Source organism: Chiloscyllium punctatum, chromosome 11 (genome assembly GCF_047496795.1).
Source record: "Chiloscyllium punctatum isolate Juve2018m chromosome 11, sChiPun1.3, whole genome shotgun sequence".
NCBI lineage: Eukaryota > Metazoa > Chordata > Chondrichthyes > Orectolobiformes > Hemiscylliidae > Chiloscyllium > Chiloscyllium punctatum.
In genome coordinates this window covers 83,479,533-83,505,264 of record NC_092749.1, presented here as the reverse complement: position 1 = coordinate 83,505,264, position 25,732 = coordinate 83,479,533, and the positions used below count along the sequence as shown (strand labels likewise).

General features: G+C 42.6%; 1 protein-coding gene across 1 annotated transcript in view; it reads left to right on the top strand.

Annotated features, from left to right (window-relative positions):
• Window positions 1-3,228: 3,228 nt before the first annotated feature.
• The window catches only part of mei4 (meiosis-specific, MEI4 homolog (S. cerevisiae)), a 203,511-nt gene continuing 181,007 nt past the window's right edge, over window positions 3,229-25,732 (top strand). The window contains exons 1-3 of the mRNA XM_072581645.1: window positions 3,229-3,292; window positions 4,131-4,379; window positions 8,889-9,487. Coding sequence (XP_072437746.1) covers window positions 3,229-3,292; window positions 4,131-4,379; window positions 8,889-9,487 — 912 coding nt within the window. The remainder of the gene's footprint in view (window positions 3,293-4,130; window positions 4,380-8,888; window positions 9,488-25,732) is intronic.

Below are 25,732 nucleotides of genomic sequence, written 5' to 3'. Positions count from 1 at the left end.
AGATGGATGTCATCTGGCCCATCGAATCTACATCAACTCTCCCAAGAGTATTCCATCCAGACTCCGTCCACACTCTGTAAACCTGTATTTACCATGGTTATCCACATAGTTTACATATCCCTAAACACTAAAGGGCAGTTTAGCATGGCTAATCCACCACATCTTTGGACTGTGGGAAGAAACCAGAGAACCCAGCGGAAACCTACGCAGACGTGGGGAGAATGTGCAAACTCTACACAGTTACTTAAGGCTGGAATCGAACACGGATCCTGGCGCTGTGAAGTAGCAGTGCTAACTACCTAGAAATGCTTTACTTTAGTATTTGCACCATTGCAGTCAATTCTTATCTTACAAGACACAAGGCTACCTCCACAATTTAAATTGTATTCTCAACACAGAATCTGGCCTTAACTGACAGCACATAGGTTTCCCAAGTTGTGTGGATCTTAAGTGAGAGTACAATAAGGAGTCATTGATTAGTGAAATTGACAACCTGAAAGCCCTTACTTCGTGAAACTGCATTTTTTGCTTTTGCCACTGTGAAAACCTATATTCACAAACATTTTGAAAGCATGCCTTCACTTATTTGCAGGTGATTTCCAAACGTTTAGAAGTTATTTCACTGATCTTGGTTTTCTGCTTCTCTTGTTAATAATCATGGGAACAGCTTATATACCACTGACCTCTGACCAAGCTGCTGTGCACAAATTAATCTCTTGGGTCTATTTTGACATTGATAAAGCAAATCAGATGCAGGGCTCTCACTTTGTTATTGGCTTTGTAAGATCAGTGATGAGAAATAACTTCTGGTTGGATGAATTGCAACTTTTGGGTAATGCAATTTTGTCCTTTTAACTTTTCCAACTTCTGCCTCACTTTGACTGTTGTCACTAAAATCGCTAAAGCTCAGAGGAGAGAGTTCCAGTCAGTCTGTTAACAACGAAAGTAGCAACAAGCTTGGGGGTTGTTGCCACTTATCACAAAAGGAAGATGCCAAACCTGGTCAAATGTGGGGTTGGTGTCAAAGGTTGTCATTCACTTCACCCCTGGAATTCAGCTCTTTTGCCATTATTAAACTAAGGCTCAAATGAGCTCAGGAGCTGAGTGGTCCTGGCAGAACCCAAACTGGATATCTGTAAGCAGGTTATTGCTAAGTAGCTGTTGTTGAAATGTTCTGTCACTTTACTGATAGTAGACTGGGGTGATAATTGGCTAAGTTGGATTTGACCTGCTGTATCTGTAAAGGACATGTCAGGACAATTTTCAACATTGTCAGGTTGATGGAAGTGTTGTAGCTGTAGTGTAACAGCTTGGTTAGAGATGTAGCAAGTTCCAGAGCATAAGTCTTCAGAACTGTTGCTGGAATGTTGTCAGGGCCCATAGCCTTTGCAGTATCCAATGCTACAAACCATTTCTTGATTTTAATTGGAGTGAATCAAATTGGCTGAATCAAATTAATCTGTGATGCTGAGGGCCACTGGACGAGACAGATCGTCCACTTGGCACTTGTGACTGAAGGTTGTCTGAATGCTTCAGCCTTCTCTTTTGCACTGATATGTTGGGTCTTCCATTCTTGAGGATGGAAATATTGGTGGAGCCACCTCCTTCAGGTAGTTTTTAATTGTCCATGACTGGATTTGGCAGGTCTGCAGAACTTAGATCTAATCCATTGGTTGTGAGATTGCTTTAGCTCTGTCTGTCACTTGCTGCATATACTGTTTGACGCACAATTAGTCCTGTTCCCTCACTTCACAAGCCAACACCTAATCTTTAAATGTGGCTGGTGCTGTTATTGGTAAGCTTTCCTGCACTCTCCATTGAACCAGGGTTGGTCCCTGGCTGGATAGTAATTTTAGATTGAGGTATATGCCAGGCAATGAAGAGCCATTAACTATGAATGCCATCTTTATAAGATTTGGCCTAATATTTTCAACTTCAGTAATCAGTACTCCTTTGGTACTCGGCAACATTTCAGACTCAACACTGAGCTCTACATTTGAAGGACCATAACCACAACTGCCATTTTATTTTTCGAGCAACTGTCTTTGGTCATGAAACATGGAAACATGAGTCCTATCTGTTGTTTTTTGTTTGTCATGTTGCAATATCCTTTTGCATTATATAGTCATCTCTTTTGTCACTTCTTCTATTCTATCTTTCAACCTGTCACAAAATTACCCTTTCGTTCTTTCTCGTCTTCCTCACTACCCTATCCTTGTATAAACTTAGAACCTACTATCTCTCTAAATGTTTTTCAGTTCTAATGAATTGCTATTTATCTGAAACAATTAGTTTTGTTTATCCTGCTATATAGGTGCTGCTTAAATTGTTGAGCATTTTCAGCATTATTTATTATATACTTTTTTAAATTTATAAACTGCAATAAATAGATTTATTGCTGTCTTTGCTGTTTCTGTTCTGAATTGTTATTATTTCTGTTCTTTCTTGGCATGTTTTAAATTTCCCATATATTCTGAATATGTAAAACACTCATATTACCAAGAATAGGATTTGTCATTGAAATTTCAAACTGTGAATTTTAAAATATGAAGTGAGTATTAAATAATTTAACAGCATAAAATAAACCTTGACCTAGACTTTATGTTGATTGGTAGTTACAAATGCAATTCATTTTGCTGAGTCGTATAATTCAATCTGTTAGCGTTCTTTATATCATATTTATGTTTCTTAGTCATCTCTCTTTATATTTTATGGTAATCTACTATAAATTGTGCAAATTTTGTTTTTTTAAATTATGGAATATCACTGATGCTACATGAAGCTCAGCTGTTTTGGCCTGCATTCACAAATCATTTTTATTTTTAATGTATTTAGAGGAATAATTTTGAAGTGTAACCAATGATCTACTTTAAAAAAATGTCGTTTAGTATATTGCAAGGTTTGTATAGCTGTGTTTGAAGTGTCATGAGACTCAACTTGAATAAAATATTTTTTATGGTTTACTAAGCTATAATATAGGTGCAGAGTGTACTTTGAATTCTATTTACATAAGTAGGTTTTTAAAAACTAATGTTAAATTTGTGTGTTATGGGTCTCACGGTTTATTAAGTATGATTTTGTAACTTTGTGCATAATGTAAAATACAATACTTATCAGCTATTTTCTATACAGTAAATGTAGTAATGAATATTAAAATAAATCTAGGAAATTTGAAGGGGTGATATTGCTCAAGGTTATGTATAGCAGAGTGACATAAAACATACAACAATGCAATGTTATTTTGAAGTACGATTAATTGTTGCAGGCTATCAAAAGTTTCTAATATTGCATTGTTAATTTTAAGTTATTGTTTCTAAAACAAAATTTATAGTTGTAACTTCAAACATGGCTGTATTTATAGAGAATCATAACCCTACAGTACGAAAGCTGGCCTTTTGGGCCACTGAAGCTGCACCACCCTTGAAGCGCATCCAACCTAGACTCTACCCTCTCTCTGTAACCCTGCATTTCCTATGGCTAGTCCACCTAATCTACATATCCCTGAACGCAGTGGGCAAATTAATCTGGCCGAACCATCTAACCTGCACAGCTTTTTACTGTGGTAGGAAACCAGAGCACCCGGAGAAAACCCAGGCACACAAGGAGAGCGTGTAAACTGAACACAGACAGTCACCTAAAGGTGGAATCGGGTCCTTGATGTTGTGAGGCAATAGTGCTAACTATGGAGCCACCATTTGATTTGATTTGATTTGATTACTTACAGTGTGGAAACAGGCCCTTCGGCCCAACAAGTCCACACCGCCCCGCCGAAGCGCAACCCACCCATACCCCTACATCTACCCCTTACCTAACACTACGGGCAATTTAGCATGGCCAATTCACCTGACCTGCACATCTTTGGACTGTGGGAGGAAACCGGATCACCCGGAGGAAACCCACGCAGACACGGGGAGAGTGTGCAAACTCCACACAGTCAGTCGCCTGAGGTGGGAATTGAACCCGGGTCTCTGGTGCTGTGAGGCAGCAGTGCTAACCACTGTGCCACCATGTCGCCAACAAAGAGATAACAATTATTTAGCTGAGTAATCATGTTTCACGATAGTGTCAGAAGTTGTGATTGCTTAGCTTAAATGTCTAATTTAACATAATTTCTTCTGTCTTATCAATAGGGCAAAAGTTGAATGAAGATGTGCTTGCATGGTACTTAAAAACATCAAAGTTAGCATTGGCTTTAGCTGTAATAAGTGATACCCCTCCAGAGAAGAGCAGTAGAGAATATGCAGAGCACTTGGCCAAAACTTTGAGTGTGAAGGAGGTAGACTGGAAGGTAAAAGCTGAGACTTGGAAAACTGAAGTGTTACGTCTACGCCAAGAATTGTTTCTGAGTCGAATGAAGTCTATAGCAGGAACAAGCAATGGTGAGCATATCATGGTGTTCTATGTATTTAGTAACATAGTTAATTTAATTCAATTTGATGCTGCCATGTTGACTGACACTTGGTGACCTGTATGATAAGGAGGCAATACTTTTCCATTTTTGAGGCATTTTTGGAGGCTATGTTTAATGATCTTGTCACAGGACTGGTAATCCAAAGACCTAGGTAATGCTCAGGTGCCTTGGGTTTGAATCCCACGGTCTTACCTGACTGGCCTACATGTGATTGCAGAGCCACAACAATCAGGTTGATTCTCAACTGCTCTCTGAAATGGCCCATTATGTCACTCATTTTTATCAATGCTTCATAGAAATGAATGTAGGTGACCTACCTAGTGTTGGCCTTGGCACTGAAAACAACAGTGGCAAACATTAGATTAGTCAAGCACCAGTTTAATATTCTTATTCTCCAAATTGTATGTAACAATGTCCCAAACATGACGATCACCATGAATAAGCCCTGTGTTACGAAGTCAAAAGCATGTATGGTCACTTTAAGATAGAAAATGCTTTTTTGAATTTAAAGTACAGCCACAGCTGCCAGCTAAAGGTCAGTCTGTTCCAAATGTAACAATTGGCTGTTAAATGGATACTTGATTTTGGCTTTTGTTTTGACAACAGTTTTAATTTAACCAATTAGTTTAAATTATGCCTAAGATAGCGAAAGCCAGTGGTATTTGAATGTTATTGTTTTGACACCTGGAAAGCAATCAAATTATATGAATTTAATGTGCCAATGCAGGGTGTTTTGAAAATTAGTGGGAGAGCAATTGTACAATATTTCCAAGTCAGGATGATGAGTGGTTTAATGAAGAAATTGAAGGTGACAGCACTCCAATGTATCTGCTGGCCTTTTCCTTCAAAATGGTCATGGTCATCAGTTTAGAAAATGCTGGCGAAGAAGTGTCAATGATTTCGTTCACTGTGCATCAGTTGCTCCTAAGTGTCGGTGGAGGAAGGATTGAGTATTCATAGATGTGGTTACAATCAAGTGAGCTATTTTGTCCTTGATGACATCAAGCTTCTTGAATGTTATTGGAGTTGCACTCATTCTGGCAAGTAGTCAGCATACCATCACACTTTTTTTCACTCTGACTTTTTAAAATTTTTTCTCAGGATGAGGACATCACTGCCTAGGCTGGCATTTATTGCTCATCCCAGAGGGCAGAAGTGTCTGGAGTCACATATAGTCCAGACAAGTAAGGGTGACAGTTTCCTTCCCTAAAAAGGACATTAGTGAACCGGATGGCTTTTTCTAACTAAGATTTTATGGTCATTGTTAGACTTTCAATTCCAGACTTTTTAAAGTTCAAATTCCATTATCTGCCATGGCAGAATTTGAACCCAGCTTCTGAGAACAATGTTTAATCAAAGGATTAACAGGCCATCGCCTCCCCATAAAATGCAAACAGCCTGCAGAGGGCTACAGAAAGGTTAAGTGAATCGGCAAAAACTTAGTAAATGGAATATAATGTGGAGAAATATGAGATTATGTACTTTGGCAGAAAAGACAATGGAGCTGAATATCATATATATGGAGAAAGACGACAAAAAAAAGAGGGATTAGAAGTCCCTGTGCATGAATCACAGAGTGAACAGAGAACTCCTATCACCGCCGACAGAGTGATAGGGAACTCCTAAATTCCACTAAGTGAAATAACTTTTTTAAACTCATTAAACAAATACTATTCACAAATCCAAGCTCCTCCTTTCTTAGCTATGTATTATCTAATGCTAATTCTGTAAAAATAATATAGTGTTCCAATAATACACTTATTAAACATTACAATAACTTAATCACAAGATCACACAGTCGCTGTCTTCTTCAGTGTTTTCACTGTTCTTGCTGATGATCTCCCTGGGTTGTTGTCTTTCTTTTTATTAACAGTGAGTACATTTCACAATAAAAAGTATGTTTGATCGAGTGTTTTCTAATTTCTTTGAGAGCAAAATGTTAGACGGGCAGTTAGCTCTCTGGCTCTACAGCACTTGCACACTCCAACTTCACCTGCTCTGAATGTACAGCACTCCAGTTTCTCCACACCAAAGCCTGGTTCACCATCAAGCCCGCTGACAAAGGTGGTAGTCAGGAGAACAGACCTCTATGTCGCACAGACTGAACACCAACTCTCCAATACCACGTCCTACCTCCCCCTTGCCCACGACCACACGTGGGCCATCTGGCTAAAAGCACTCACACTGTCTGTGCCCTCATTGCCTCCAGTGATGTCCCCTCCACTGCCTTCAAACTCATAGTCTCCTAGTCCTGCACTGCCTGATTCTACCTGCTCCCCAAGATCCACAAGCCCAACTACCTTGATTGACCAATCATCTCAGCATGCTCCTGCCTCATCGAAAGCATCTCGTCCTACCTTGACTCCATCTTGGTTCAGGCCCTTCCCACCTCCTTCCACCATGCCCTCCATCTCTTCAGTAACTTCTAGTTCCCCAGTCTGTAGTGCTTTATCTTCACTATGGACATACAGTCCTGGTACACGTCCATACCCCAGAAGGATGGCCTCCAGGCCCTCTGCTTCTTCCTCTCCAACAGACCCATCCAGTTCCCTTTCACCAATAGCCTCCTCCGTCTCGTTGAACTGGTCCTCACTCTCAACAGCATTTCCTTCAACTCTACCCATTTCCTCCAAACCCAGAGGCTGACCATGGGCACCCGGATGGGCCCCAGCTACGCCTGCCTCTTTGTCGAACAGTTTGTCTTCCGTAGCTACACCAGCGCTGTGCCCCAACTCTATCGCCATTACATCAATGACTGCATTGGTGCAGTGTCCTGCACCCAGGCTGAACTGGAGCAATTCATCAACTTCGCCCACAACTTGCACCCCATCCTCAAATTTGCTTGGTCCATCTTGGACACCCTTTTATGACCTCTCCATTTCCATCTCCGGTGAAAGTCTCCAAATGGACGTTTACTACAACCCACAGACTCCCAGAACCACCTGGACTACAGCTCCTCCCATCCAGTATTCTGCAAGAACTCCATTCCGTTCTCCCAATTCCTTTGCCTTTGCCACATCTGCTTGGATGAGGAGATACTCCACTCCCAAGCATGCCAGATGTCCACCAATTTCGAACAATATACTTTTCCTCCATCTGTCATCCATACAGCCTTCCACCACGCTACCTCCATTCCCTGTCCCACTGCTCTAAAACCCCCCACAACACAATAAAGACAGTGCCCGCTTGTCCTCACCACCAGCACATCATCCTTAACCACTTCTGCCAACTCCAACTAGACCCCATCATCAAGAATGGAGAAATTGAGGACTGCAGATGCTGGAGATCAGAGCTTAAAAATGTGTTGCTGGAAAAGCGCAGCAGGTCAGGCAGCATCAAAGGAGAAGGAGAATCAACGTTTCGGGCATAAACCCTTCTTCAGGAATTCCTGAAGAAGGGCTTATGCCCGAAACGTCGATTCTCCTTCTCCTTTGATGCTGCCTGACCTGCTGCGCTTTTCCAGCAACACATTTTTAAGCACATCATCAAGAATGTCTTCCCCTCCCCACTCCACTCTGCCTTCTGCAAGGACCACTCCCTTCTGCAGTCCTTGGTTTGTGCCACTCTCCCCACCAACCCCCATTCCCCCAAACCCCCGGGTACATTTCCCTGCAACTGGAAAAGATGCAAAACCTGCTGGTACACCACCCTCACCTCCCCACTTCCATCCAGGGCCCTAAACAGTCCTCCCAGGTGAGACAGAGTTCACCTGCCTCTCTTCCAACCTAGTTTACTGCATCTGTTGCTCCTGATGTGGTCTTCTCTACATCACAGAGACCAAGTGTAAACTCAGGGAACATTTTGCTGAGCATCTCAGCCAGGCCCGCAGGGGCTGATCGAACCTTCTAGTCACCGCCCATTTTAATTCCCCTTCCCACTCCCTTTTCGACATTACCATCCTTGACCTCCTCCATTGCCACAATGAACCAAACCACAAATTGGAGGAAAAACACCCCATCTTCTGCCTGGGTAGCCTACAATCCAGAGGACTCAACATTGAGTTCTCTAATTTCAAATAACCTCCCTTCCCAGCCCTTCCCCCTTCTTTCCACTCCTCCCTGCCACCAACTGGAATCATTCCTCCCATTGACCAACCAGGTTGTACCCTCTACCTGTCTTCACCTCTCCCCACATCACCATCCTGCCCCTGCCTCCACCTGTATCTGCAGCTCCCCCTACACCTATTCCCAGTCCAGAAGAAGGGTTACACCCAAAATGTAGACTTCTCTACCTCCTGATGCTGCTTGGTTTGCTGTGTTCGTCCAGCGTTCTGCCTACGTTGGATTCTAGCATCTGCATTTTCTTTGTCTCTAATCAGTATGTGCAGTAGCATAAACCATATCTCAAAGCAAGTTTGTATTTATTGACATGTTCCTTTTCAAATTTAACTTGGGACTTGGAAAATATTACATATTATATTGATGGCAAAAAAACCATACATAACAACCTCTTCAAATGTTTGACTATTGTTTTTCAGGAGCTGACTCTGCTTTTTGCCCAGAATTTCCAACTCGAGGTGCTCTGGAATCTAGGAATGAATCCACTCATCTGGAAGATTCAGGTTGTGATCTATCTAATGGACAAGAGTCAGATACTCAGGATCTATTAGCTAATCATAGCCTGGGATACCTTGATTCTTATTCACTAACGAGTGAAAAATCTAAGGCATTAGTCAGTTCCACATTGTTGCATCCCGAATCAAATTCTACCCGTAGAGACAAATTAGAAGAGGGGGAGAAAATGCTCAATCTTCAAACCGAATTTTTACAGAGTTTAATAAGAATTAGAAAAATTGCAATGGTCAGAATGCCATCAACGGAAGCATTGATTCTAGACAGTGACCATTCAGTAGTGACAGATTCAGTCTCGCTTCTTGCTAAGAATTTGTTAGCTTTCTGTGTGGAATCTAGATCTCTTCTCCCAGATTCTTTACTGATGGAAACAACATGGACTCTTGTCCACTTATTGCATGGTGGAAAATTGCCGAAGATAATTCTTGTGCAATGCATTAAGATAGTAGAAGAACTTGTGAAGGATTTGGTGAAAGTCATTCTGGATAACACAAAAGTAAATAGGGTAAGTACATTTTGTGCAGTGTGTTACTCTTATATCTGCATTTATTCAACAAATAACTGCAGCTTAACTATTGTATATGGATTTTCTCATCATTGTTTACTTTAAGAACTAGTGGAGCAGTCTATATCCAGAGACATAAATTTCACTATAAAGATTTTTGCATACCTTTAAGTGGTGCTATTTTGATTAGTATTTTTGAGATGGATTTGTGATCCATCAAATACAAAAACTGAAACCAGAAGACCTCTAGGTATTGAATACTAGGACTGTTGCTGCACAGTTCTTCTGTCTGATGTTATGTGGGATTTATGACCCATTTACTTCAACAGTGTCATTGATTCCATTAAAGTAGGAGACACAGATTTCAGATGAATGTAATTTTATGACTTAAATTATTTTCATGTGGTTGGTTTAAGATCTTACTGTCCACTAGAAGAAAATCAGAATCTCTGGTCATTCATTTGTGAGTGATGATAAAACTGCAGATGCTGTATTCCAAGAAAGACAGGCAGGAGCTGGAAGAACACAGCAAGCCAGACAGCATCAGGAGGTGGAGAAGTCAATGTTTCGGATGTAACCCTTCTTCAGGACTGGGATGAGTGTAGGGGGGATTTCAGATAACTTCTCAGTCCTTCCTATCCCTTTCACTCCTCCCTGCCACCACTGGATTCATTCATCCCATTGACCAACCAGGTCATACCCTCTACCTATCTTCACCTATTCTCACTTCACCACTCTGCCCCACCACACCCTTTATCTGCAGCTCCCCCCGCACCCACCCCCAGTCCTTAGAAGGGTTAAACCCGAAACCTCCACTTCTCAGCCTTTTGATGTTGCCTGGCTTGCTGTGTTCTTCCAGCCTCCTGCCTGTCTATTCATTTGTGAGTTGCAAGATGAGCACGCAGATATGTGCGGTAGAGTTTGGACGAGACATTCCTTTGCAAAAATTACATTCATGAAGTTAGTTTAAAAATGCAATTGAGACCTTTTCCACTGAGGAAATGAGCCCAGGTATTGTCAATTCTGCTCTCTTGAGAGATTGAGTTGGCACAAAGACAATGCTTTCTTTACTAAAACATTAACAAGAGATGACAATTAATGTTCATTCATACCAAGATTATATAAAATTCCTGATAAGATAGAATTCTATTTTTATTTGTATTGGCACAGGTTGAGAAATAATTACAGGAATGAAGGCCCAGTGTGGATACTTAAAAATGAAATAATAAGCAAAGATCATCTGCAAGCACTGCTGTCAAAACAAAATAAGTGCAGAAGAAGGGATGGCACGGTGGCACAGTGGTTAGCACAGCTGTCTCTTATCTCTAGGAGGCTGGGTTTGATTCCAGCCTTAGGTGACTGTGTCCAGAGTTTACTCGTTCTTTCCATCTCTTTGTGCGTTTCCGCCGAGTGCTCCAATTTCCTCCCAATGACCAACAATGTTCAGGTTAGGTTGGCCATGCTAACTTGCCCCAAGTGTCCAGTGATGTTCAGGCTAGGTAGATGAGCCATTGTAAATGTGCGGTTACAGGGATGGAGGATGGCGGGGTGGTGGTGGAGGTTGTAGTTGAGTCTGGGTCTGTGTGAGATGATCCTTGGAGGGTTGGTCCAAAGTCGATGAACCAAATAGCTCCAACTTGCACTGTAAGAATTCTATGATTCTTATTCTATTAAGACAGCACATATAACAACATTTCCAGGCCAAACATGATCAGTAGCCACCACTGGCTGTTGTACAGCATCTAGTGAGAGAAGAAACAGGACCAAGGTGACAGAGTTCTGGCATAGAACTGTTCTATAGACTTTGATGTAGATCTTTGCAAATGACAGAGGCCCATTGCAGAAAAGACATGGGATATCCCGGCCCATTGTGTCACAGATATGCTACCTGCTGTATGAGGAAATGTGCTCACAAAGTCTCTATGGCAATCCCTGCAGGTAGATCTGACAGTTAGAGCTGTCCTTAATTTTCTTTTACACAACACCAGGTTATAGTTGACAGGTTTATTTGGAAATACTAACTTTTGGAGTGCTGCTTCGTCAGGTAGCTGTGGAGCAGGTTTATAAGACACAATTTATAGCAAAAGATCACAGTGTCATGCTGCATACAACTCATAGATATATTGAATAAACCTAGATTGCTGTTAAGTCTTTCATCTTTTAGAATGGATTGCAGGTTTTGGTTCATTAGTATGTAAATGCTACAACTTTTCCAAGTCACGTTTGCGATAACTTAAGGTTTTATAATAAAAAGTGATATCTTGGCTCAGGCAATGCATTAAAGATGTTAGGTTAGAGTCTGCCTGTATCCCAATTGTTATGAAGATGTGAGTGTACTGGACCTTTAAGAGAATTGAAGGCTAGCAGAACTACTTGACAGCATCAAATGTTCTGAGTAAGGTAACAATGTATCACTTAGTCAAAAACTAGATTAGCTGGGTTGCCTGGAAACAACAAAACAGATTCGAATTAGGCCAGTCAGTTTAAATTATACCCCAAAAGATACCAAACTCCAATCAAGTTTGAATTTAGTATGTTGACGATCTTAAAAGCCAATGACACAATCTGATGCTTTGTGGGGGTATAAGGCCGGGGGAAATTGAACAGTTGGTAGGAGAACTGCCAAGCCAACGATCTGCAGACTAACCAGAGAATAGCTCTCTTAAAGGTATCGTTATCGATCTGTGACCTGTGAAGCATAATCCCTCAGAAGAAGAAAAGAAGACACAGGAAGATCCAAATAGAAAATTCAACAGCTGGCTGATTTTGAAAACTTGAATTTTTAGTAAATCTTAATCGGGGGATTTTATTGGACTAGTATTGTAGAAGGGGAGGTAAAAGATAGGATAGAGGAAAGAGTTGTAAATAGTTGTGAGTTAATTATTCTCTGTTATACCGTAAGAAATAAAGTTGTTATTTTTGACCTTTAAATAGTTCTTGGCCTCTCGAATATTCACAGGTTACTGCATGGGATAAATCTCTTCTGTGTTGCTGGTTAAAATTAAGCAGGAAGGTTTACCCAGTATCGTAACACCATTCTTGAGTCAGACTGGTTCTATTTCCAAAGTAGGAATTTATAAAATGTTAACGTGGATTGACTGCCTGTAGATTGTGTTTTTTGAACAAAATAGAATGTATCTCTAATTACAATTCTGCAAATGCAAATTCACCCCATAGACGAGTTTGTGTGGGAGAGAGTGTGCATGTGAGAGTGCATGTTTCGGGTCACTATCTTCCAAGGCGGACTTCGGGATATGCAACAGTGCAGAATTGTCAAGCAGAGGCTGATAGCCTCGTTCCGTACCCATGAGGATGGCCTTAACCGGGACCTTGCACTGTGCACTCTCACACACACTCTCATGTATACACTCTCGCATACCCTCTCTCACACACAAACACTCTCCACTCTCTCTCAGCAACGTTCCCCCCCCACACCGCCGCGAGGCGCACACATGCAAAAACAGACTGACACACACATGCACTGTGTGCAACACTGTAATTGCAGATACATTCTATTTTGTTCACGAAGCACAAATCTACAGGTTGTCTGAGCTGAAATGTCACTTTTTTTGTATAAAATCTTAAGTTTCCTCAAGAAGGTGATTTGAATGAAGATCTGGGATTTATATTAATGAACCAAAACCTGCAATACATGTTAAAATATGAAAGACTTAACAGCAATCCAGATTTGTTCAACATATTGTATCAGTTGCATGCATGACAGTGATCTTTTTGCTATTGAATTCTGTGTTTTATGATCCTGCTCCACAACTACCTGAAGGAGCAGCACTCTGCAAGCTAGTACTTCCAAATATACCTGTTGGACTATAACCTGGTGTTGCGTGATTTTTAACTTTGTCCACCCCAGTCCTACAGGCATCTCCACATCTTAATTTTATTGCAAGTGACTTTTTCTAGGGACCTATTGGGATCTCTGTGCACTTTTCTGGCCTCCATCCATAAATGTGTTCAGGATTGACTGAGCCAATCCTGGGCCAACAGGATTCTCATTCCACACTGCCTTCTTGCAGTTGCAGGGTATATCCTGCAGAGTTTTGAATACATCCTGTCACCAATTTGTAAATGGAAAAGGATTCCCACCCCCTTAATGTCTCACTCATTTGTGGCCAGAAGAGCCAAAGTTTGCATGCTAGCACTTGATATCCAGGGAGTTGTTAAGACTTAAATGTACTAGAGGTGACAGACTCCTTGCAAGGTCCTCAATAAAAAGATCTTTGGTGATCAAGAAGAGTGCCATTCAAACCTGGTGCCTTGGCACCTCTAAGAAATCCTCAGAATGCTGCAGAATAAAATTACAATGCTGGCTATGCTTCCATAAAGTTGTTGTGGAATATAGGCCTCGAGAAGATGTGCAGAATCCTAGACTAGGTAGACAGTGCTATATATTAAAGCACTGTGGCCATCGCAATAACCCCTACCTCAAATAGCCAAACAGCTTGATGAGCAACTCAGCCCCTCACAGAGTCTGCCTGTCTGCTTGGTTATGGGTTAGTCTCTTTTGCAGTGACATACAGGAAAGATTGTGTGTAGCGAGAATGGGTGCAGCAGTGTTAGGTTCTTTTTCTTGAGATTCTTACACACTTGATGCAACTGCAATATGCCAACGTCTGTGAACAGCCAAAATTTATTAAGCAAGTGCAAGCTTTTAAAGGAACACTGTTCGTAAGGCTTGTGTTTCCGTGTCAAGAGATCTCTCCCTGAACAAAAGATGACAGTCTTCCTTTATACATGATTTTATATCACAGACACATGTCACCAAAGACAATTCCCCAGCCACTCCCATAGTCACATGCCACTCAAGACAGAATGTAGTGATTTGAACATTTCCAGAAAGAATGTGATTAGCCCATTCATTTACTGCAGGATCTGATTTAAATTGTTTTTTTTTAACTGCAGGGTGTGATTAGATTCTTAACTGCAGTGGTCTTATTCTTTCTTAACTGCAGGGTGTGGTTAGATTTTCATATTTTGCCTGCGAGACAGCACAAAGATGCTGAAAATCTCAAACCAATTGAAATTAATGCAGAAACACAGCAGGTCTGGCAGCATCTGTGGAGAGAAAGCAGAGTTCATGTTTCAAGTCCAGTGACCCTTCATCAGAGCTGTTCTGAGGCACAGAGGGATTTGTGTGTTCAGGTGCATCTGTCACAAAAAGGTAGCATGTAATCCAGATTGATACTGAGGTGCTGTCCTTTATTCAGAGAAAAGCTGAAAATGTGTGAATGGAAAAGCGCAGCAGGTCAGGCAGCATCCAAGGAACAGGGGAATCAACGTTTTGGGCATAAGCCCTTCTTCAGGAATGAGGAAAGCGTGTCCAGCAGGCTAAGATAAAAGGTAGGGAGGAGGGACTTGGGGGAGGGGTGTTGGAACTGCGATAGGTGGAAGGAGGTCAAGGTGATGGTGATAGGCCGGAGTGGGGTGGGGGCGGAGAGGTCAGGAAGAAGATTGCAGGTTAGGAAGACGGTGCTGAGTTCGAAGGATTTGACTGAGACAAGGTGGGGGGAGGGGAAATGAGGAAACTGGAGAAAGCTGAGTTCATCCCTTGTGGTTGGAGGGTTCGTAGGCAGAAGATGAGGCACTCTTCCTCCAACCGTCGTGTTGCTATGGTCTGGCGATGGAGGAGTCCAAGGACCTACATGTCCTTGGTGGAGTGGGAGGGGGAGTTGAAATGTTGAGCCACGGGGTGGTTGGGTTGGTTGGTCCGGGTGTCCCAGAGGTGTTCTCTGAAACGTTCCGCAAGTAGGCGGCCTGTCTCCCCAATATAGAGGAGGCCACATCGGGTGCAGCGGATGCAATAAATGATGTGTGTGGAGGTGCAGGTGAATTTGTAGCAGATATGGAAGTATCTCTTGGGGCCTCGGAGGGAAGTAAGGGGGGCGGTGTGGGTGCAAGTTTTGCATTTCTTGCGGTTGCAGGGGAAGGTGCCGGGAGTGGAGGTTGGGTTGGTGGGGGGGGGGGGGTGTGGACCTGATGAGGGAGTCACGGAGGGAGTGGTCTTTTCGGAACGCTGATAGGGGAGGGGAGGGAAATATGTCCCTGGTGGTGGGGTCCGTTTGGAGGTGGCGGAAATGACGGTGGATGATACGTTGTATATGGAGGTTGGTGGGGTGGTAGGTGAGGACCAGTGGGATTCTATCCCGGTGGCGGTTGGAGGAGCATCTCCTCCACTTGACGATGCTCTCCACCGCATCTCCTCCACTTCTCGCTCTTCCGCCCTTGAGCCCCGCCCCTCCAACCGCCACCAGGACAGAATCCCACTGGTCCTCACCTACCACCCCACTAACCTCCATATACAGCGTGTCATCCGCCGTCATTTCCCCCACCTCCAAACGGACCCCACCACCAGGGATATATTTCCCTCCCCTCCCCTATCAGTGTTCCGAAAAGACCACTCCCTCCGTGACTCCCTCGTCAGGTCCACACCCCCCACCAACCTAACCTCCACTCCTGGCACCTTCCCCTGCAACCGCAAGAAATGCAAAACTTGCGCCCACCCCCTCCTCTCCTTACTTCCCTCCAAGGCCCCAAGGGATACTTCCATATCCACCATAAATTTACCTGCACCTCCACACACATCATTTATTGCATGTGCTGCACCCAATGTGGCCTCCTCTATATTGGGGAGACAGGCCGCCTACTTGCAGAACGTTTCAGAGAACTACTGTGGGACCCCTGGACCAACCAACCCAACCACCCCATGGCTCAACTGTTCAACTCCCCCTCCCACTCCACAAGGACATGCAGGTGCTTGGACTCCTCCATCGCCAGACCATAGCAACACGACGGTTGGAGGAAGAGCGCCTCATCTTTTGCCTAGGAACCCTCCAACCACAAGGGATGAACTCAGATTTCTCCAGTTTCCTCATTTCCCCTCCCCCCACCTTGTCTCAGTCAAATCCTTCGAACTCAGCACCGCCTTCCTAACCTGCAATCTTCTTCCTGACCTCTCCGCCCCCACCTTACTCCGGCCTATTACCCTCACCTTGACCTCCTTCCACCTATCGCATTTCCAACGCCCCTTCTCCAAGTCCCTCCTCCCTACCTTTTATCTTAGCCTGCTGGACCCACTTTCCTCATTCCTGAAGAAGGGCTTATGCCCGAAACGTCGATTCCCCTGTTCCTTGGATGCTGCCTGACCTGCTGCGCTTTTCCAGCAACACATTTTCAGCTCTGATCTCCAGCATCTGCAGTCCTCACTTTCTCCTCCTTTATTAAGAGAAGAACTGAACATAGAATGAAAGGATATTATGCATCAGTTATATACAGCATTGGTGAGCCCATACCTAAAATATTGTATATGGGTTTCCAGAGTTGACTACGAGAGGAGCCTAGCAGGAAAGACATTGGAACAGCAATGGCATGAGTTTCTGGGACTAATTTGGGAGATGCAGCAAGAATTCATCCCAAGGAAAAAGAAACTTACTAAAGGGAGGATGAGGCAATCATGGCTGACCAGAGAAGTCGGGGATAGCATAAAAACAAAAGAGAAAGGCTATAACCTGGTCAAGGGCAGTGGCAAAGTGGCCAAAGGATTGGGAATCATATAAGTCCGAGTGAGTTCAGCTATGTCGAGTCTCAAGAGAGTAAGGGAAGGCCGAATAGTCTTTAATGCAAGAGTGTAATAGGTAAGACTGTTGAGTTAAAGGTCTGGATTGACACATGGAGGTGTGATTTTATTGTCTTCACACAAACATAGTTAAGGGAAAGGTATAAAATCTTTAAGTGAGATAGAGGTGGGTGTAAAAAGAGTGGTGGAGTAGCACCATTAACTAAGGCATCAGTTACTGTAATAACGAGAGATGATATCTTGGAAAAGTCTTCAAACACGACTTGGTGAGTAGAACTTAGGAATGTTAAAGGGGGCAGTCACATTACTGGGAGTGTGTGATAGATCTCCCAAAGAGTCAGTGTGAAATAGAGGAGCAAATATATAGACAGTTCACTGATTTATGTAAAAGTAATAATCTAGCAATTATACTAGGGATTTCAACATTCCCAATTTAAATTCGGATGGTATTAAGGGTTTAGAGGTGGTCGGTTTCTCGAAATGTATCCAGGGGAGTGTTTTGTATCAATGTATAGAAAGCACAGCAAGCGATAATGCAGTGCTGGGTCTGGTTGTGGGCAATGAAGTGTTCAATGTGGCAGTGAGGGAAGTTTTTGGCACCAGTGACTATAACATTGTATAGTTCAAATTTGTTATGGACAAGGACAGAGATGGCCTACAAAAGATGGCTTTGGATTGGGAGAAAGCAGATTTTATTAAAATGAAGTGCAGCGAAGGTGAATATCAATTTGTGAAGCGATTAGTAAGATTTCATTTCATTGTTGCTATGCGCAGATTATATACAATCCTTCCTGACTTGTTTCAAGAAAAAGCTCTTCCTGGTTTCAAATGGCTTGACATGGGAAGTCACCATTTTGTTATGACCAGGACAGCCTCAGAATATATACCATTTGGTTGCCTCCATCACTAAAGATGAGTGAAGGTAATGTTTTTACCCCTGTTGGTTTGTTTTTATGTAACCAATATGAGCAGGAATATTGTGGAGATAGAATTATTCTGGAGACATTTAAAAATGGTAGGAGAAACTCTGAGGCAGAAATCCTGCCACTTTTTTCATCTGTTACCATTTTTGCTGCTGGAGAAATGTGGAGGACGTGAATCTCTGAGGCAGGAAACTCAAACTCAGCTGTGCTATTTTGAGAATAGTGCTGAATTTACTGGTTATATTCAAATAATGGTTGAATTTTTTGACGACTTTTTAAGGATAAATTTATGTGGTTGACTATAACAAGGGTACTACTTTTGAATGGCTAAAATTCATGCCTATCAAAATTCATACCTTATCATTAGCAGAAGCCTAATTGATCTCTAAACGAATAAAGAAAACAAACATTTACAGTAATTCTGAAAACCTGGAGCGGTCTGCGATAGCCGGCACACTGACTCAAAATTTTATTTGTTATCTGTGAAGAACTAGGGTTGACTTTTACATGAGATATATGGAAAATTCCAGATTTTCTGGCCTAAAATAGGGGTCGGTATTTACATGAGATCGACTGTTACTTGAATTTATACGGTGAACAGACTCTATTTTCATTTTTCAAGGGTCTTAACCACCAGTGTGGAAGTCATGAATTTATGGAGCTGATGTAAAGACTCCTGATGTAAAAGCTGATTAGTCATATAGATTTAAAGAGGCCCTTCAACCCACCAAGCCTGTGCTGACCAACAAAAGGAAACTACACTCATCCCAATCCACTTGATGCATACCTGGTATGCCCTGGTATTTTTAGTACTTATCCAGATGCTTCTTAAATGCCGCAAGAATACCTGCCTCCACTGTCCTCTCAGGCAGCATATTCCATATATCTACCATCCTCTGGTTGAATTTTATTTTCTCAGATCTCCTCTAACTGACTTGTCCTCACCTTAAACTAATGCCCTGTGGTCTTAGACGCATCTGTCATGGGCAAGAGATTCTCATGATCCATTCTGTTCATGCCTCGCCAATTAGTATACCACAATCGGATGGTCCTGAGCCACCTCTGCTCCAAGGAAAGTAAAACCAGCCTATCCAGTCTCTCTTCATAACTTAGACTTTTCATCCTAGGCAGCATCCAGGAGAGTCTCCCTCTGCACTCTCTTCAGTGCAATCACATCCTTCAGCAGTATTCTATCTGTGGCCTAATTTAATATTTTATGATATTGCAATAAGTTTTCTTTGTTCCTAAATTCTATGCCCAGGCTAATGTAGGCAAGCATCTGATAAAGCCTTCTTCAACACAGTGTCTGTCTGTGTTGAAACTGTGGTGCTGGAAAAGCACAGCAGGTCAGACAGCATCTGAGGAGCAAGAAAAGCGAAGTTTTGGGCATAAGTCCTTCTGCTGCTCGGATGCTGCCTGACCTGTGCTTTTCCAGCATTACACTCTTGACTTTGATCTCCAACATCTGCAGTCCTTACTTTCTGTCACTGTATCTGTTTGTGCTGACTGATATCTTCAATGACCGATGGACTTGTACACCAAGATCCCTTTGTTCCTCGTGCTCCCTAGGGCTTAGCATTTGTTTTGTCTTTCCCTTATAAGATCTCCAAAATGCATCACATCACCTTTATCAGGATTAAATTCTATGTGCCATTGCTTTGCCCAGTTTACCAACTGATCAATATCATTCACATACAAGTCGTTAAAGTATACAACGAACAGCAAGAGTCCCTGCACTGGCCTCTATGGTACACTACTGGTCATAGGCTTTTAATCACAAAAATAAAACCCTTCACCATCATCTTTTGCCTCTAATTTGCAAGCCAAGTTTGATCCAGTTTGCCAACTTGCCTTTGATCCCATGGTCTTTTAGCTTTTGAGTCTTCAATGTGGGACCTTGTCAAAGGCCTTAGTGAAGTCTATGTAAACAGAACTACCTTCATTAATATGTTTAGTCTCCTTTTCAAAACAAATCAATTAAATTAGTCAGACAGGATCTCCCTGTATCAGTTTGTGTTGACTGTCTCTGATCAATCCCTGCCTTTCCAAGTATTGATTAATACTGTCCTTCAGAATTGTTCTCCAAAACTTTCCCTACCACTGACACCAGAATAACTGTATAGTAATAACCTCCCCTACCCTGCTGCCTTTCGTGAATAAAGGAACCACATTTAGTTATCCTCCAGTCATCTGTCACTTCACTTGAGGCCAGAAAAGTATTAAATACATCTGTCAGGACCCTAATAATCTACTTCCTTGTCTTCCATAATAGCTTGGGATATGTCTCATTAAGCCCTGGGGGTTAATGTATGTGTGCCCTCTAAAATGTCTAATACCTCCTTCATATTAATCTTAATGTGTACTAGAACTTCATCTTCCCAACTGAAATCTGCAGCTACAATGTATTTTTCCTCTGAATGTCGATGAGAAGTATTCATTTCACCCATGTCCACTGGTTCAAAGCACAAGTTGCCCCTTTGTTTTAAAATACTTACACTCTTTCCTGGTAATCCTCTTACTCTTATCATACGTTTAAAGTGCTTGAGGTTTTCTTAATCCCATCTGTCAAAGATATTTCATTGCTCTTCTTTCTCCTTTTAATTTCTTTTTTAAGTAACCTCTTACAGTCTATACTTTTTAATGTGCTGTAGGTGGCATATGCTTCCTTTTGCTTTGTAGAACTCTCAATATCTCTTGAAATCCAGAGTTCTATGCATTGCTGCATTATCCTTTGCTCTTCAAGGAATATGCAGCACTGAATTCTCACAATGCTACTTTTAAAAGACTTCTGCTTTCCAAAGGTGTACTTAGCTGCAAGGAGCCTCTTGCAGTCAATGCTTGCCAGATCCTTTCTAATGATATTGAAATTGGCCTTTCTTCACTTAACTTTTGCACTAGCAATATCTCTTTCCATAATGACTGAAACTTAGAGTTATGGTCACTATCCCCAAATGCTCACCCACTGAAACTTGAACCATTTGACTGGTTTCATTCCTGAGGATTAGGTCTAGCTCTGCCCCATCTGTATTAGGATTTTCTGTGTGCTGGCACAAGAAGATCTTCTGGATGCACTTGAAAAATTCCACCCCAGTTAATCCTTTCACACTAAGATGATCTCTGTTAATGTAAGGAAAATTGAAGTTCCCTGCAACTATAAACTGGTTTCTCTTGCACCTTTCTGTGATTTGCCTGCATATCTGCTTCTCTCTTTCTCTCTGACTGTTGAGAAGCCTCTGTAAATTCCCAGTAAGGTAATCACACCTTCTCTACTTCTAAGCTCTATCCATGGCCTCATTTGAAAATCCTTCGAGGATTTCATTGTTCATTACTCAGTGATGGTTTCCTGTATCAATAATGCAATGTCTATAGAACACAGCCCTATATCAGGGAGCTGCTTGGAATGAACCTTGACAAAAACCATTGCATCTCTCTCCAGATTCATTGCAAAGATGCATTCCAGAGGAGGTGAGTGATGGTCTATGCACCAATGCAGCTGTTTTGAGGGCAGCAATGGCACACAGATACCAGATTTGCATAAGGCATCTGACAGCAGTGCTCTTCTTGCCATCAGCCCAGTTATATCTTAATATCAGAAATTTCCCACAAGTACTAAGGCTTTCTGCCAAATGACCTTGATGATCTGCTGCTGGAATTGTGTAACAGGATTCACCATCTCCTTGAGTAGCAGGGTCTCAAAGACACTATGTACTGACCACTTCCTGATGGGTTTATAGTCAAAAGTGTTTTTCTTCATAAATTTTTCCATGAAGGATAGGTGCTATGGAAGAGCTCAACTACTTGGAAGTGCTATGGCACTGAGGCCAGACCCATCCTTCGCAACATCAGGGGCAGATCAAATCTTAGTGCATAGTGACACGTGGTGTTTATGTACTGAGAACCTACGCACAGCTTAATTGAGCCACACACAAAGGTAGCCATCAGGATGAAGGCAGTGTTGGGTATGTTCTTCCCCGCCTACTTACTCAGAGCTTTGCACATGGTGCCCTCGAGGACATGGTCCATCTTTGACCTCCAGATGAAGTGGAAGATGGCTCAGGCACAGGTTCAAGGAATGGGCTAGACTTGCACCATGCATAGTAAGACTGACAGTGTCTCACACTTGATGACCCCAGGTTTTTACCTGCAATGAAGAGGGAGCGGTGCTCCGTAGCATATTTTCCACCTCACCTTAGTAATATTCTCCTCCCACATTTTTACACAGACTCCTCCGAACCATATTCCCAGTAACATCAAATAATCTGTCCCACAGTGAAGGGGATAAAGGATCGGTTGGCCCATTTCCCAAAGAACAAGACTTCGCTCTTGCCTCAATTTACTTTGGCTCACAAGGCCAGGTTATACTGGTCACATGTGCTTGTGAGTCTGCACTGACAATGGATCTGAGCAGAAACTGGCGACACCATCCATGTGCGGAGAGGGTGTGACCTGCAGGCCTGCACTGGCTGGAGTAGTCATCCTTCTCAGGCTTGCATCCTTCCTGATGGACTTAGGAAAAGGTTCTATACAAAACACAAACAAGACAGCAGAGAGAGGACAGCCTACCCTGACATCAGATCTGATCAAGAAGCTTTCTGATTCCCACCTGTTGATTGAGATTGTATTAATATGTTGCAGCATAGTCAGATCCAATTATGGATTCCCTTCCCAGAGCCCAGTTTGGAGAGCACAACCCACATTTAGGTGTGTAATATCCTGCCAAAGGCTTTCTGATCCAGTTTCATGAGGCAGATATCCATTCCTTTGTCCTGCTGGAGGCGATCCTATCCCTGAGTTGTGTGAGGTTCTTAGAGATCTTCCTGGCTGGTACAGCACAGGTTTGGTTGGGGTGAATTACCGGTCCCAGAGCAGACCCGAACCTGCTGATGATGAATTTTGACAGGATGTTGTAATCTGCATTCAGCAATGAATTTGGTCAGTAATTTCTGATTTCCTCCTTCTTCCCCTTCAGTTTGTAGATGAGGGTGATATGCCCTTCCTCATGGATTCACACATGCTACTACCAGAAGCATACAGTCACACCCTTTCATCAAGTCCTGGCCGATAAAGTTCTACAGAGCTGAATACAACTCAGCTAGTAAGCCATTATTTCTGGGAGCTTTACCCTGCTAAAAAGACTTGCAGGCCTTACTCAGCTCATCGAGAAATGATAGCTGGTCCCGACACTCCCACATGCTGTCCTTCATGATAGAGGACAGGAGCAGCCAGGAGGCTTTGCTCTTTGGTGGGTTTCATGCCATGCAGTCTGACATAAATGGATTTGCTGATCCTAAAGATGTCTGAATGAGATGATGTCACTGAGCTGGCTTCTTCCTTCAGGCTGTTAATACCAGAGGCCCCCCCCCCGCCCCGTGCACCTTCTGGAAGAACAGTTTGTGAGCCAGTTGTGGATCCTGGACCGGAAGATTATCTTGGAGGATCCTGAGGCAACAAGGTGCACTGGCTCTTCACCTAAAGATTCTCCATGACATCAACCCATTGTCTACAATAGGAATAGTTTCTGCATTCTTTTCTGGAGTTCTGGCAATTTTACCTATCTCTGTCACCTTTTGAATGCCTTTGAAGATGAATAACCTCTTGAGATTCCCCTTGACTGTTTCCCACCAGTTTGGTGGAAACTCAGAGGTTTCACAGTTCTCCACTCTTTGTAATCCCTTTTGAGTTCCTCTATGTTTTCTGGGGTCATAAGTTTCAAGTTCAGGTTCTACATTCCCTTGCAAGCTACCTGGTTGTACAGCAGGAGACAGTCGGCCTGCAGGAGACAGTGGTCAGAGATGAGCACTTACTTGATGTCACTGGATCTTGCTGGAAATTTGTCCTTAAGTGGATAGACCAGTCTAGCTGTGATAACTGTATTGATGTGGTGCTGTGCCTGAAGGGCTATTGAAGATATCATGCACCTTGACAGCTTTAACCATTTCCATCAGGAATCCAGACATGGCATCCAGTTTGCTGTCATCCCCTTTGGATTGTCAAGTTGCATCATTGATGCAGTTGAAGTCAACAGTCAGAATCACCAGTGCTGAAGGATGGCCAACCGCTTGCTTTTTACCACTTGGATGTACACGTTTTTTAATCTTAGGGGAGCATTTCTGTACATGACAACTGGTTCAAAGAAATGCCTGCTCTCTAACTCCTTCAGAGGTGGTGGCGATGTCTCCTTGCAACAGTATCCCCAGGCTGGAGAAAGGGCAATTGTAACCCTTGACCAAATCAATGGCCCATGGACCCACTAGCTTGACTATTTCCTGTAACTGCTGAGGTGTGTGGTGTGAATGTAGGTTTGCTCGCTGAGCTGGAAGGTTCATTTCCTGGCGTTTCGTCACTCTACTAGGTAACATCTTCAGGGGGCCTCCGGGCGAAGCACTGTTGATAATTCCTGCTTTCTGTTTATATGTTTGAGTTTCTTTGGATGAGGTGTGGTATCCTGCACTCCTGCCATGTATGTTCATATCACATGGTGGTTTTATGCTATGCACATTTATGTTGGCAGTTTTCAAAACAAATTTAAGATTTTTCATCCCATACAGTCCAATAAAGGTTTAACTATGGTACTGTTGTTGGGTGAGCTCCTGCAACCCCTTATATCTATAACCCTGTTGGTCTTCTCACCTTCCTCTAATTGGCCTACAGGAAGGCCTGCAGTATACTCCCAGCAAAGTAGTTACTCCTTTTTTTTATTTCTAAGCTCTACCCTGATGGCCACGTTTGAAGAACCCTGTAAGATGTGAATTGATTCCAGCTATGGTTGCCTTGATTAGCAATGCAATGCCCCACCTCTCTTACTTCACCCTTATATCACACCTGAAACTTCTACACCCTGGAATGTTGAACTGCCAGTTCTGTCCTTTCTTCAACCATGTCTCAATGATTGCAAGAACATCATATTCCCATGTGCTGATCAATGGTCTAAGTTTATCCGCCTTATCACTCAAGTTCCTTGCATTAAAATAGATACAATTTAGCTTTTTAGACCTCCCATGTGCCTTACCCTGCCATTCAAAACAAAGAAAAGGCAGCAACTGTCAGAATGGGAAAAAAAAACACATATTGCACACTGACAATGTAAAAATTGTCCAGCTATCTCCTGCCAAAAGCTGGGTCAAGCCATCCTAGCCAGTTACTGTCCATCAATCTATTCTCAATTATCAGAAAAGTGAGCTAAGATATTTTTTGCTGCTCTTACTCAAGTTTCCAGACTGGATTTGATTCCACTGGAATTAAATTGATTGATTGAGCCTGAATGGCTTTAACAAGACGAACAAGGAAAGAATGTTTGGAGTGAATCAAGAACTGGAGGGACACTGCTTAGAATTTAGGAATTTTCCTGTCAGGACAGAAACGAGGAGAACACTATTCTTACAGATGATTATGCAGCTTCAGGAGATAGGGCTCATTGAATATTTTTTACTTTATACAACTTTTATTGTCAATGCCTATACAGAAGAGCAGACTCTGTTCGAGGGGCTCCTGCTTAGACTTTGCATGTTCAAAAAAGGACTGAACTCTGAGAAATAAGGGACACTAACTTGACACTAAAGTAGCATTTCACTGTGTGACATCAAGAAACCCGAGATAAACAAGTCATTGGGAATTAGGGACAAAACTGCCTGCTGGTTAGTAATCACTAGCAGCAAAGACGATGGAGTGCAGGTTCATTGTTCCTTAGAAGTACAGTCCCAGGGAGTTGGGGTAGTGAAGAAAGTCAGAAATAGG